General features: G+C 32.5%; 2 protein-coding genes across 10 annotated transcripts; one reads left to right on the forward strand and one right to left on the reverse strand.

Annotated features, from left to right (window-relative positions):
* The first annotated feature begins 4,977 nt into the window (after positions 1 to 4,977).
* On the forward strand, positions 4,978 to 8,152 carry LOC121219873 (OVARIAN TUMOR DOMAIN-containing deubiquitinating enzyme 4). 9 transcript variants are annotated; one of them, XM_041098466.1, is made up of 6 exons: positions 4,978 to 5,189; positions 5,687 to 5,808; positions 6,661 to 6,701; positions 6,979 to 7,077; positions 7,168 to 7,332; positions 7,876 to 8,152. In XM_041098466.1, exons 1-6 carry the CDS (start codon positions 5,141 to 5,143, stop codon positions 7,889 to 7,891), a joined length of 492 nt encoding a protein of 163 aa, XP_040954400.1. In that variant the 5' UTR covers positions 4,978 to 5,140; the 3' UTR covers positions 7,892 to 8,152. The 9 variants fall into 9 exon arrangements, with proteins under 9 accessions (XP_040954400.1, XP_040954406.1, XP_040954392.1 ...); XM_041098472.1 differs by having other exon boundaries at positions 5,696 to 5,808; XM_041098458.1 differs by having other exon boundaries at positions 5,001 to 5,189; positions 7,168 to 7,309.
* Positions 8,153 to 8,448: 296 nt separating this feature from the next.
* On the reverse strand, positions 8,449 to 11,890 carry LOC121219871 (thioredoxin O1, mitochondrial). The gene is made up of 6 exons (XM_041098452.1): positions 11,539 to 11,890; positions 11,314 to 11,430; positions 11,144 to 11,223; positions 10,289 to 10,333; positions 9,711 to 9,808; positions 8,449 to 8,941 (listed from the first exon to the last, which is right to left on the reverse strand). The coding sequence occupies exons 1-6, from the start codon at positions 11,786 to 11,788 to the stop codon at positions 8,872 to 8,874; spliced, it is 660 nt and encodes a 219-aa protein (XP_040954386.1). The 5' UTR covers positions 11,789 to 11,890; the 3' UTR covers positions 8,449 to 8,871.
* Between the last annotated feature and the right edge of the window lie 1,005 nt (positions 11,891 to 12,895).

Genomic DNA, 12,895 nt, shown 5'->3' on the forward strand with positions numbered 1-12,895 from the left:
TACTGTTTTTTATTTTTATTGCTATTAATATTAGTATTATTATCATTTTATTTCATTATCATTATCATTTTTGTAATTATTATTACTATTATTTTACTATTATTATTTAACATACTATTATTACCATTTTGTTATTATTATTACTACTATTGTATTATTACTATTAATATATTTTCATCTATATTTATTTTCTTATTATTTATCTGGTTTTTATTTATCTATTTATATTTTGTTATTCTTATATTTAGGTATTATACCTTTATTTATATTCATGTATTAATATCATCATTTTATTATTGCTATATTTCTTATTATCATTACTATTATACTTTTATTATTACTATTACGGTTATTATTGTTGTTGTCATATTATTATTATTTTCATATATGTTTTATTACAAATCGTGCTTTAAATATTATTTATTTTAATTTGGTTCTTTACTTCCAATATTTTTAAATCTTTTCCCTTATATTTATTTATTCATTACTTTATTATTATTGTCCTCACTATTATTTATTTATTCCATCTTTACTTATTCATATTCATATCTATTATTATTGTAATTTGTTTGTTAATATTACTATGGCTATTATAGTACATTAGTATTATCATATCATTTATTTATCACATATTCTTGACTTGTATAGTTGTTTTATATTATTGCATTATTATTTCCCATGAACTATGTTTAAATATAATTGATTTTCTTTGTATTATGCTTCAAAATAGCCCATGTCGTTTGATAAAGTTTGTAAGAAACAAAGAAATTTTCAAACTAAGGCAATGTTCTGTATTTGGAAATTCAAGAGATCGTGCCCTAACGTACTGGGTTTCGATTTTTCTCGTTTGATCCAAATGACCGAATAACCTTTTAAAATTAAAACACGTGAGTTTTGAAAATCAAAAGACCAACTTATTCTCAAGGGTCTGAAATGTTGTGTCTTAACGTACTGGATGTGGCATTTTATTACTTCGGGACAAGAAGGTCTTTAGAATCCATTTCGATTTACTCAAGCAAATTCTTCGTATAGATCAGCATAAAAAGGGATCGTATTCTAAATCCTTTTCGAGTTTTTAAATTTCGACATGAAGACATTAATTAATCAATTAGGTACCAATTTTGGGCGTTACGAGGGTGCTAATTCTTCCTCGTACGCAACCGACTCCCGAACCCGTTTTCTCAAATTTCGTAGACCAAAATCATTGTTCTAGTAAATCGAAATGTTTTATTAAAAAATGACCAAATTTCTAGGTGATCCGATCGCACCTAAACAAAAAAAAAGATTGGTGGCGACTCCCAATTTTCATTTTCTTTTCAAAATATGAAGTCGATCCTTGTTTAAAAAAAAAGGGTTTCTTACACATCACACCAAGTGTTAAAAGCAAAACCTTTTTAATATTATTTTTAGGTTCACAAGATTTAAGTTGAAGATTTTATTTAACTTCAAATTCCTTACATTTTATACGACAGGATTACCAAAAAAAATTTATCTCAAACATATATCAAATATAGATATGCATCCAACAACAAAAGTATATTTTCAAAAAAAAAAATTATAATTTAAACACATCGTATCCTTACTATGATGTACAAATATATCTGGGATATATATAAATTTTCAAACACTGGAAATTCGTGAAAAAAAAAAGGTACCAAAGCTTTATATAATATACAAAAGCAGCTGCACCTGGCTATCCCCCGACAATTATGCTAAAATGTACAATAAAGGATAACCTAACATTAGCAGTATAATAATTCATGATGACAACAAACTGGAAGTCTTTGTTATTTCCCCCGATTGCAGGCACTCATGCATATGAAACAGAAATTGGAGTGAGGTTCAATGGCGAATTTTTTACTGGACAGTTCATAAAAAAAAAACCTATTCAGAAATCAAATATTCATTCTTTAGTTGCATTGCCATTTTCTTTCACTCGATTCAGCTTCACAACTTCTTTATCGTCTGATTCCCACTTTTTTCATCGTTTTCATCTTTTTATTTTCTATATTTTCTCTAGCTCCCCTCTCTAATGCCTGTTTATACGTCACTTTCGAATTTAATACGTCTTTATACGTTGCTTTGACATTACTACTCCGGTTACTTGTCTGACCAACCTTGTTTTCTGCTTTAGTTTCTGGTTTTTGAAGCTTTTCATTGTCGTCGAGCCCAACACCAAGAGGTTCTATGGGGAGCTTTGCTTTGTTTTGTTTAGTTTCCACTAGTGATTTTCTGTCATTGATGGCCTCCTTGTAATTAGCTTTGTTAACGACAAGCTTTTTCTTATCGCCATGCCCAATGTTAAGGCAGTTTGTAGGAAGCTTTACTTCGTTTTGCTCAGTTTCCGCTATTGATATGCGGCCATTAGTGACCTCATTATAAGCTGTGTCATTGACAAGCTTTTCATTGTCATCATGCCCAATATTAAAGAATTCTACGGGGAGCTTTACTTCGTTATGCTCAGTTTCAACTATTAATATGTCGCCATTGATGACCTCATTGTAAGGTGTGTCAACGACAAGCTTTCTGTTACCATCATGCTCAATATTAAAGGATTCTCTGGGGAGCTTCACTTTGTTTTGCTCAGTTTCCGCTACTGATATGCCATCATTGATGACTTCATTACAAGTCGTGTCAATGACGAAGTTCCCCTTATCATCATACCCAACATTAAGAGATTTACTGGCGAGCTTTGCTTCTTTTTTCTCAATTTCCGCTACTGATAGGCTGCCATTGGTGACATCATTGTAAGTTGTGTCAAAGACAAGTTTTTGATTATCATCATGCCGAACATTAAGGGATTCTGTGGGGAGCTTTACTTCATTATGCTCAGCTTCAGTTACTAATACGTCGCCATTGATGATCTCATTGTAAGTCGTGTCAGTGACAAACTTTTTGTTATCGTCATGCCCAACATTAAAGGATTCTCTGGGGAGCTTCGCTACGTTTTGCTCCATTTCCACTATTGATACGCCGTCATTCATGACTTCATTATAAGCTGCGTTAATGTCAAACTTTCCATCATCATCCTGCCCAACATTGAAGGATTCTCTGGGGAGCTTCGCTACGTTTTGCTCCATTTCCACTATTGATACGCCGTCATTCATGACTTCATTATAAGCTGCGTTAATGTCAAACTTTCCATCATCATCCTGCCCAACATTGAAGGATTCTCTGGGGAGCTTTGCTTCATTTTGCTCAGTTTCCGCTACTGATATGCAGCCATTGACGACTTCATTATAAGCTATGTCAATGTCAAACTTTCCATCATCATCATGCCCAACATTAAAGTATTCTCTGGAGAGCTTTGCTTCGTTTTGCTTAGTTTCCACTACTGATACACCGTCATTAATGACTTCATTATAAGTCGAGTAAATGACAAACTTTCCATCATCATGCCCAACATTAAAGGATTCTTTGGGGAGCTTTGCTTCGATATCCTCAGGTTCAGCTACTAATACGTCGCCATTGATGACCTCATTGTATGTTGTGTCAACGACAAGCTTATTTTTATCGTAATGTCCAACATCAAGGGATTTTATGGAGGGCTTTACTTCGTTCGGCTTAGTTTCCGCTATTGATACGCCGCCATTGACCTTGTTATAAACTTTTCCGATGACAAGCTTTTTGTTATCATCGTGCCTAACATTAATCGATTCTGTGGAGGGTTTTGCTTTGTTCCGGTCAGTTCGCGCTACTGATACATCACCGTTGACCTGATTGTAAGTTGTGTCAACGACAAGCTTTTTGTTATCGTCATGCCTAATGTTAGGGGATTCTGTGGGGAGCTTTGCTTCGTTATGCTCAGTTTCAGCTACTGGCACATTGCCATTGATGACCTCCTCGTAAGCTGTGTCGACTGCAATCTCTTTTTCCTTGGTGTTTCGTGAACCCCAACGAGTTAATATGGAAGTTAATAGCTTCAACCATGAGATTACAAGGCTTAATCCCCATTCCAGAAATGGAACTTGCTTGATGATCACTGGGAATTCGTCTAAAATGTCATCAAATTTTCCAGGGAGGGTTTCGATGGTTTGGACAATCTCATCGACCTTGTCGAAAACATGTTTGGATGGTGGGAAAACCCTTTCAACCACATTTTCGAGTGCTAAGATACAATCATCCACAAAGAAGAATACGGCTAACCAGAATTGTTTCAAACAAAGGAGAGTACAGGAAACCATATTTAAGCTTATTGTTAGAAGCCATTTCGCCATTAATCCCAAGGGTTCGCTCAAGGCTTGAGCTTTTACGTAAGCTTTGTGAGAGATATTAATGGCGGACACTCCCCAGGTGTAAAATGGACGTCGTCTGCAATTCATTCTACTGCTTGTTGTTGAACCCTGGTCAAAATTTGGAGCCTGCAGACTTGGTTAGACTACTTCATATATAATTGAATAGATATATATATAGTACTCAAAGTACATATGTTTTAAATATAATCTATAATGAATACATATTTGTTTTTAAAAATCAATTATGAATTTAACAAACATGCTGAAATTAAATAAATTGGATTTGAGTGAAGAATAATACCTTTGAAGAGTTTCCTCCCCTGGAAAATTTAGTAATTAATTAAAAAATTATTTATATATATAAAAACAAATCTCTGGGTTTTTTTATATATATATGTATTAAAAAAGTTTTAAGATAAAAAAGAATTCCTCCCCTAAACCCTAATTAACCAATCTCTAATTTATATATTAAAAAATTTAAAATCTGGTGATATCTCTTGATAGAAAATCTAAAACATGAAAAAAAAATTGATGTCTGTGTTTGGGTTTTATTTTTTTTAGTATTACGCTAGTCGCGGTAACGAACGGCGGTTATAAAATTTAGCGGGAGCAATAGTCAACGGTTATAATCACTAAGTAGTCCCCACCATTGATAGTTGTTACAACGTGGCAAAATGCTAAAAGGCCACATTTCAAATTTCCTTTGCTCGTATAATTAATCATCAGCTTATTTTACTCCTTCGAGAAAATTAATATAAATATGGTTTTTTTCAGGTATATAAAAATTAAATGATCGGTTCGAATTTGAATAATATAATTATTTTAAAAAAAAAGTTTGGAATTGGAATTGGTTTCACTAACATTGGAAATTGAACCACGAACTTGAAAATATTCGGTTAAATTTGATGTTTTGGCTTTCAACTTTTCAAGCTCCGTCTCAAATTTTATTCATTGGTAAACTTTTTTTTCCTTTTTTTGGATGAAAAATACCTAAGTGTTCATCAATGGCTTATGTTTTAGACATTTGTTGTTAATTTTGATTAGAAGAAAAAGAAAAAGAAAAAAAAAAGACAGAGAGAAAAGAATGCCTAAACAGGAGATTTGGATTGGTAGCATTCAACCTCAGTTTTCGATTTAGTATTTATTTTTTATTCAACTTTTTGCTTTCAAAAAACTGCGATTTTATTAGTCTGTTTGGATAATTTGCTTGGTAAATTTGTTTTTAAGTTGGATCATATCATTTTCCTAAAATGGTGTGAATTGTCGGTGATGGGTTTACATTTTTTATCGCGATTGTAATAATATCGCCTTTTCCGTCTTTTTCCTGGGTTTTTTCCCCTTTCAACTTGATGAACTTGTTGATATTGTTAGAGCTCCAAAACATTTGATGATGGGCTGGAATATATGCTTATTTGGCATCAAATTTAAGTTTATAAGATGGTTAAACGCAGGAATTCCAGGTGATGGGAGATGTTTGTTCCGCTCGGTAATTCTTGGCGCTTGGTTGAGGTCGGGGAAGCAATCTCCAACTGAGAGATCTCAAAAAGTTCTTGCAGATGAGCTTAGATCTAAAGTACATTACTTTTTCTCTTGTTCACCTCTTTCATATATAATTTTCACCATTAATCTAGCACCTCATTCCATTTCTGGGAAAATTTCCTAGATTCTTAAATAACAGGTTTTGTTGTTTTCTGTATTAGTAGATTTGAGTGAATGTGGAATATGAATATCCATTTAACACAAATGCATATTCTTTATCATAATCTATATCCATGTTGGTGATATAATTTACATGTAATTGATTTTTATAGAGTTTCAAACCTATGTTACTAATAATTGATTTCGATAAGTAAATAGGGTTAAATTCCTTTTAACACATCAGTTCAAATCTTATTGATTTAATTTTTTCTCCCCATTTTATAACTTGAATTTATAAAAATAATAACAATAATAAACCTAGCGTTTCACAATTAATCTAGTTAATTATATAAATGTGAATTTTAGATTTCTAGATTCTAAGATGTAGCTTTAGTTATTTTATATTAAGCTAATTACAATACCATATGAATATATGTTTTATATTGAGTACACTCCAGTTTTGTTTTGTCATATATGTTTTTGATGATCATGTAAGTATATCTCATTACATCTCAAACGCGTATATTTTTTAGAAGAAAGCGAAAAACTAGATTAACATTGACTTGTTTAAATCAAGATCATTTGGTTTTTGTGTCAGCTGAAATGACTTCTTTTATTTTATTTTAATTCATGGATGAACTCAAAAATTGTGTTGAGGTCAATTCTTCGTTTTTTTTTTAAATAAAAAATAAAAAGAAGAAGAACCAAAAAAACCCCATCATTTTGTGCTGGCGTTACTTTGATTTTCCTTTTTCCCTTAGCAATAAAACATCACATGTTTTGACAGGTTGCAGATGAATTCATCAAGAGGCGGGCAGACACAGAATGGTAAGTCTTTGTTTAGTCTATTCATGGTATCATGGATCCATTCTAATTTGAAATGATTTATGTATTAAGATGAAAATTGCCCATATTTCTTATTGTTTTTTTTCTCACTTTTCCTTTCAGCAAGCACATTAAAAATCATTTTATTTCCACTTTCTCACTCTTCTCTTTCCCTCCTTAATCGCTTAATCAGGAACACCCTTAGTACTATATCTTGAGAGATAAAGGTGGTCAAAGACCTTTGAATTCTGTAACACTAAACATTACAAGCATTTGATAGGTTCGTGGAGGGTGATTTCGATAACTATGTAGTGCAAATGCGGAAGCCTCATATTTGGGGAGGAGAGCCTGAGCTGCTCATGTGCTCACATGTGCTCAAGTGAGTTTTCTAATTTTCATTTAGCTTTCTTGTTTCTCAAGGTGTGGTTTTAATTATATTTATATGTCACATATCAAAATTCATCAACAGGACCGCCATAACCGTTTACATGAAGGAGAAGAAATCTGCAAGTCTCAAAATTATGTCAGAGTATGGTCAAGAGTATGGTAAGGAAAACCCCATCAGAGTCATCTATCATGGTTATGGACATTATGATGTATTAAGGAGTCCAGTAAGTAGTGCCTCTTCTAAACAGTAAGATTCCTTATTTCCCTGTTTTTCACTAGTGTGTGTGTGTATATATAAAATATATATGTTCATTGCGCGTGCCATAAAATGTAATAAGGAGTGTTTCTTTTGGTGTGTGCTTGATAAATATAAAAGATCCTACACCTGAACCTGATCACCAAAATTAGAAATATATAGCAGACCCAATAATCACAATTATGACATGAACATCCAAGTTAATTTAGAAGGCACAAGTCATCATACCTGGTAATTTAGCTTTGCAACTGTTTAACCTTGTATGCTACTTTATCCTGCTGTAATTAATCAATAATATAGCTAAAATTCATATATCTGTCATGTTCATATAGTATCATACTTGTGCTTAAAATATTTTATATTTATATAAAATTTGAAACCTTAATAATTCATTTTACAAATAGATTTTAAGTATATTCATTTATTGTTTGTGTTATTTTCTTGTATCATAAATTGATTACCCTTTTTACCATCATGAAATTATGGTGATTCTAACAAAATAAAAGAACAACTCTTTTTGCTGGGTTTTTGCAGGTGGAAGAAAAGATGACCGAGGGTAAATGCAGGGTCAAACTGGTGCCGTAGGAACTCTACTGTAAATGCCTGTGTGATGATATATGTTCTAGAGTTATAGGAAGTTTCCGCTCATGCATTCGAAATCATCTTGTGTAAATTCGACAGCAAAAGTGGTTTAGATTAATGAATCTAGACCCTCCAAAAACCTGGGATTTTTTTATTATTATTATTTTGTCTCTATAAGCTTGTAACTTCACCATGTCTCACCAATTTTACGTGTTGCGTTTATGGTTTTTCTCCTTACAACCTCTTACATAATGTTCTCAAGTGTAAAGAGATGGGGTAATCAATTTCATTAAGGGTTTGAAATAAGGCTGTAATTGAATCGATCCACATTTGAACAATGAAAAGCTCAATCTCAACTTGATTTTTAAGACTCCAAACTCAGTTACACTTGGCCAAATACTATAATAGAAACTCAAGCTCAGCTCCAATTTTAGCTCAATTAAGCTCATTTTCATGCTCAAGTTTGAACTCCTTGTTTGATTTATATCACGAGAGCTCAATAGTGTATTAAGATACTCAAAAGAGTTGAAGTAATGACTGAATTGAATTCAAGTTTTTTAATCGAACTCAAATAACTTTGCCAAGACAATAGTCGCATCTACACACCCCCCCTCTCAAAAAAAAAATTGAAATCCCAAATTTGAAAGGCAACTCCTATGCCAAATCAACCTGCACATTACCTTAAAAATTGTCTACGTTTTAGAATTTTAGAAATTGCCAAATCAAACTGCACATTCCATAAAAAGATCCTAACTTTCCTCCTAAAGTTATAATTTTAATCAACCAAGCTCTGTGCTCGATATGTAAAGCTCACCTATAGTGAGAATGATGAGAGAAGACCACTCTCCGAAACCAAGTCTTACAGTCAGCTTCACATAAGGAAATCCTAAGACCCTTTATTTCCCTTCTTTGATAGCTTGAGGAAGGCTCCGTAATCATCATCAAGCATCAGTTTTTTTCGTTTACCTCTTCCCCTGAAGTAGCATCTTGCTTTGAATCATCTGTCTTCGGATCCCTCCTGGAAAACAAAACAATGGAGGTCAGAAACTAACCATATCATAAAACAGACAGCATTTATGCTTCCTCTTGGCATTCAACCCACAGTCAACATCATCTCCAAAACAAAATCAACTGCATAAAACAAGTTTTGATAAAGATAATATACTATTGTATAAAGTTGATCCATGCATACCAAGTGGCTAAATTTAAAAATATTTCTACTTCAGAATCTACACAAGAACAGGTTCAGAGAAAATACTTTAACTGAACTAATAAAGGCAGAGATAAGGTCAAAAAAGCGTAATTGTGACCTTATCTTCTAAACATGCAAATATCTTTTGCACTGGCATAAAATGTACAACAGCATGCACTTAGAATAAAAAAATAATACACTCTCAAAAGGCTTCCAGTTATATTAATCTATGTTACTCGGATTCTGATGTAAGTGACATAGGTGATTTCAATTTTTTTAAAAAGTTCCATATATTTGGAGTGCTTAGGGAAGATCATATCACTACACTCCCCAAACCAATGTCCGGACATGCATCAAGACATGGATGTCAGACACAGATGCTTCAAGAAAAAATGAAGAGCTGGAGCAGCATTATTTAGCTACTAACCAAATAAAAAAGGCAGAACAAAAACATATTAAGTTTAAAAAAAATATGGAAACTGGATAATTTAGTAAACATTATACCTAACATTTTAATTATCTAATATAAATCAACTGCATAAGTTCGTGTTCAAGAAAGCAGCAAAAGAAGCAAGTAGAGAGGAAGAATTATTACATGTTGTAAAGTTTCTTCATTGTTTGAATTATGCGTGTAGCATCACCACCAACAACTTCTACCTCCTGTTTGCCTTCTTTAAAGTATTGAACAGTTGGCTGTATCCAAAGATGAAGATTTAGTGATCGAACAAAGAATCTGTTCATACAAAGAATGGAAAAGACTCTTGGAAACTTAATATGCCAAGCTAAAATTATCTTATTTTAACAATAAAATTGCAATGGCAGACATAACAAGCACTTAAAATCTAGTTTGGTAATTGAGATTCCAAAATACTTCAAAAAGTTATCAAAATGAAACTTATAATTGACATTGACCACTGTTATACCAAAAATTATACTGCACATAGACATGTTATATAAGTATCATATCAAGCATAACCAATTTAAATTACTAAAAACCCAAAACTAAGATTTCAATCTAAAACTAGATATAAAAATCATGCTTAACTGGTTTCTCATCATTCAAGAGAAGAAAGTAACAGCAAAAAATGTTTGCCACCATATATAAATGGTAGCAAATGCCTGGTTTGCAGTTCAAGTATTGAATAACCAATAGTTAAAAGAAATGTCATTTACCACAGCTGTAATATTTAGCTCTTTCAGTTTTCTTGCAAGGCCTTCCTGCAACATGTTGACAACATTAATTCCCGTATATAAAACATATTGTCAGAAAGTGTTTCTGAAATGCAAAAGCTAAAAGAGGTAAGAGTTTAGCTTCTATTTAAAATTAATAAAGCCCAATAAAACTGTTACTCAGACTCAGATGAGTTTCGGACACATATATGTATGGCACAGGTATGTTCATTTCTTTCTAAGTTTTTCCATGTATTTGGATTTTGGATGGTTCTTAAAGCATCATATCCTAGTACCCATGAATTAGTCTGAGGCAGGCATAGGTGTCCGAAACATGTACTTCATGAAACAAAAATAAGAAATGGCTCGACATAGCAAGAAAATATTAAATCAATAAGAATGAATGCAATAATAAACATTTCAAAAATTTTCTCAGGTACAGTTTTGCAGAACTTACATGAGCAAATAAAATGACTTGAAAAGATAGTAATAACTTATTTCAAAGAAAGTTTAACAACAAACTCTACATCATATGCCCTTGTATTATCAAACATTTCAATCTCAAACACGAAATAGAATCATACTAAGTTTATTGCCTTTCCATAACAAATCCTTGTACAAATCATCATAAATAGATTCACTTTACCACCAAGAAGGCAATTCAAAATGAATGATTCATAAATAATACATACTGGACCCTTCAATGGAGATATTTGCAATTCAAAACTTATGGAAGAAATACCTAAATCTAGACCCGACAATACATTACCATTCTGGTTTAAAGTTCCTTTGTTAAAAATATATACCACAACCAGTAAATTATGAAGGTAATAAATTCAATAAAAAAATCATTTAGACCTCATCGATATCCATCTTATAAACTGTTACTTCAGGAGTTCTCCGAGCTAACTCGTCCATGACAGGACCGATGAATCGGCCTACATATAGATGGAACAGAACAAATATAGTGAAACACAGCCAGTGCCTTTGATATCAGAAACTCGAAAGAAGAAGTTAGAAAAACTTACATGGAGCACACCATGTAGCAGTGAAATAGAAAACAGCCGGCACAGATTCGTCTTTAGTTTTGCTAAGTGCAGCATCAAAATCTTCTTCTGACTTAACGGGGACAACATTCTCTGGAACTGAAATTAAAGAACCAAATTTATGTGTATTTAAAAAAAAAAACCTCTTCTTTTTCGATGTTCAAAGAAAAACACTTTAACAAATAGAAAATGAAGAATAGAATTTACCCGGCACCGGTTCGGTTTCCATGAAGGATGGTTTGAAAAAATCAGGAGAAGAGTCCGAGAAGTATCGGGAGAGATTAAGGTTTTCAGGGGTCCAAACTGGAAATGGGGTTTTAGGGATTGAAGAATTTGTCTGGGGGGTTGACATTAAGTAACTCTGATTTAAAAGAATCCGAGAAGAAGAAGAAGAAACAGAGCGGCCACTGAAAGCTCGACGGGTAAGAAATGGGCGGAGAATTGATTTCCCTCTCATTTTTGCCGTTCTCAGAATCTGGGTTACTTACACTTCGGTTTGTAGGTTGTAAAATAATAGAAGTGCGGCTTCCAGCTTTAAAGGACTAAATTATGTGGCTTGGTTTCCGCCATTTTTGCTGCCCTACTTGTAGGGTGTAACTGAGTTGGGCTACCGAGTTACAAGGGCCTGGTTTAGGCTTTTTCAAGGCCCATATAAAATTTGAACAGTTTAAAATTGAGTTGATTTACTGAACATCCTTAAACTATAGACCAATTTTTAAATTGGTTCTTAAATTTCAAAACATAATAATTAGGGATAAATTTTAAAATTATACATGAATTTTGATCGAATGTACAATTTGATACTTAAACTTTGATTTGGTGCAATTATACACATGAAACTTTGATTATGGTTCAAATGTATACATGAACATTTAAGTTTAATTCAATTGTATACATTTAAATAAATAACTACATCAATTTATTTTTATATTGGATCAACATAATTATTTGTGTATGTAATATGCAAACTTAAATTGGCACTATATTGATAATTTTATATATAAAATTACTCCAAATTAAAATTAATAAATAAAGTTTTACTTTAAACCAAAGTTAATTTTGAGTTTTATCCTTATTGATTAATTCTTCAAACTATTACAACATGTTTGGTTGGATGGAATCGCTATTCCATTCCTGCGCAATTTCGTGCGCTACAGTAATTTTTTGCTATTACACCGTTTGGTTCACTATTTACTTGATTCCACAGCTTTGCTATTACACTCATATTCCTCAGATGCTGTAATAGGTATTCTGGGGTGAGGCTCTGAATTGCTATTCAACACCACACGCTTAAAATTTATCCCCAAAATAGTCTGCTTTCTTCTCCCTTGCTCCAGAATTCTTCCAACATTTTTCCCCAAATCAACAGCACGTTGGCCCTTCATCTTCATCTCCGGTACATTTTCTTTTTTTATGATAAGCTCCTGTTTTCTATTTCTCCTTCCTCATAACTTTATAACTCTTCTTGTATAAAACTTCATAGCTCTTCTCATAGTCCTCTTTGATTGTCAAAATTTGTTATGGGTCTCTGATATATTTCTTTGTTTCCTTGGCTTATGAAACT

The sequence above is a fragment of the Gossypium hirsutum genome, chromosome A03 (genome assembly GCF_007990345.1).
Source record: "Gossypium hirsutum isolate 1008001.06 chromosome A03, Gossypium_hirsutum_v2.1, whole genome shotgun sequence".
NCBI lineage: Eukaryota > Viridiplantae > Streptophyta > Magnoliopsida > Malvales > Malvaceae > Gossypium > Gossypium hirsutum.

Excerpts from the sequence above, each read along its gene's own strand:
- LOC121219873 (XM_041098458.1), top strand. The coding sequence starts at position 5,141 with ATGTTTTGGCTTTCAACTTTTCAAGCTCCGTCTCAAATTTTATTCATT. Across the intron at positions 6,702-6,978 it reads AGGCGGGCAGACACAGAATG|GTTCGTGGAGGGTGATTTCG; the intron begins GTAAGTCTTTGT and ends AGCATTTGATAG. Across the intron at positions 7,310-7,875 it reads ATGATGTATTAAGGAGTCCA|GTGGAAGAAAAGATGACCGA; the intron begins GTAAGTAGTGCC and ends GGGTTTTTGCAG.
- LOC121219871 (XM_041098452.1), bottom strand. The coding sequence starts at position 11,788 with ATGAGAGGGAAATCAATTCTCCGCCCATTTCTTACCCGTCGAGCTTTC. Across the intron at positions 11,431-11,538 it reads GGAAACCGAACCGGTGCCGG|TTCCAGAGAATGTTGTCCCC; the intron begins GTAAATTCTATT and ends CTTTAATTTCAG. Across the intron at positions 8,942-9,710 it reads ATGAAGAAACTTTACAACAT|GAGGGATCCGAAGACAGATG; the intron begins GTAATAATTCTT and ends TTTGTTTTCCAG.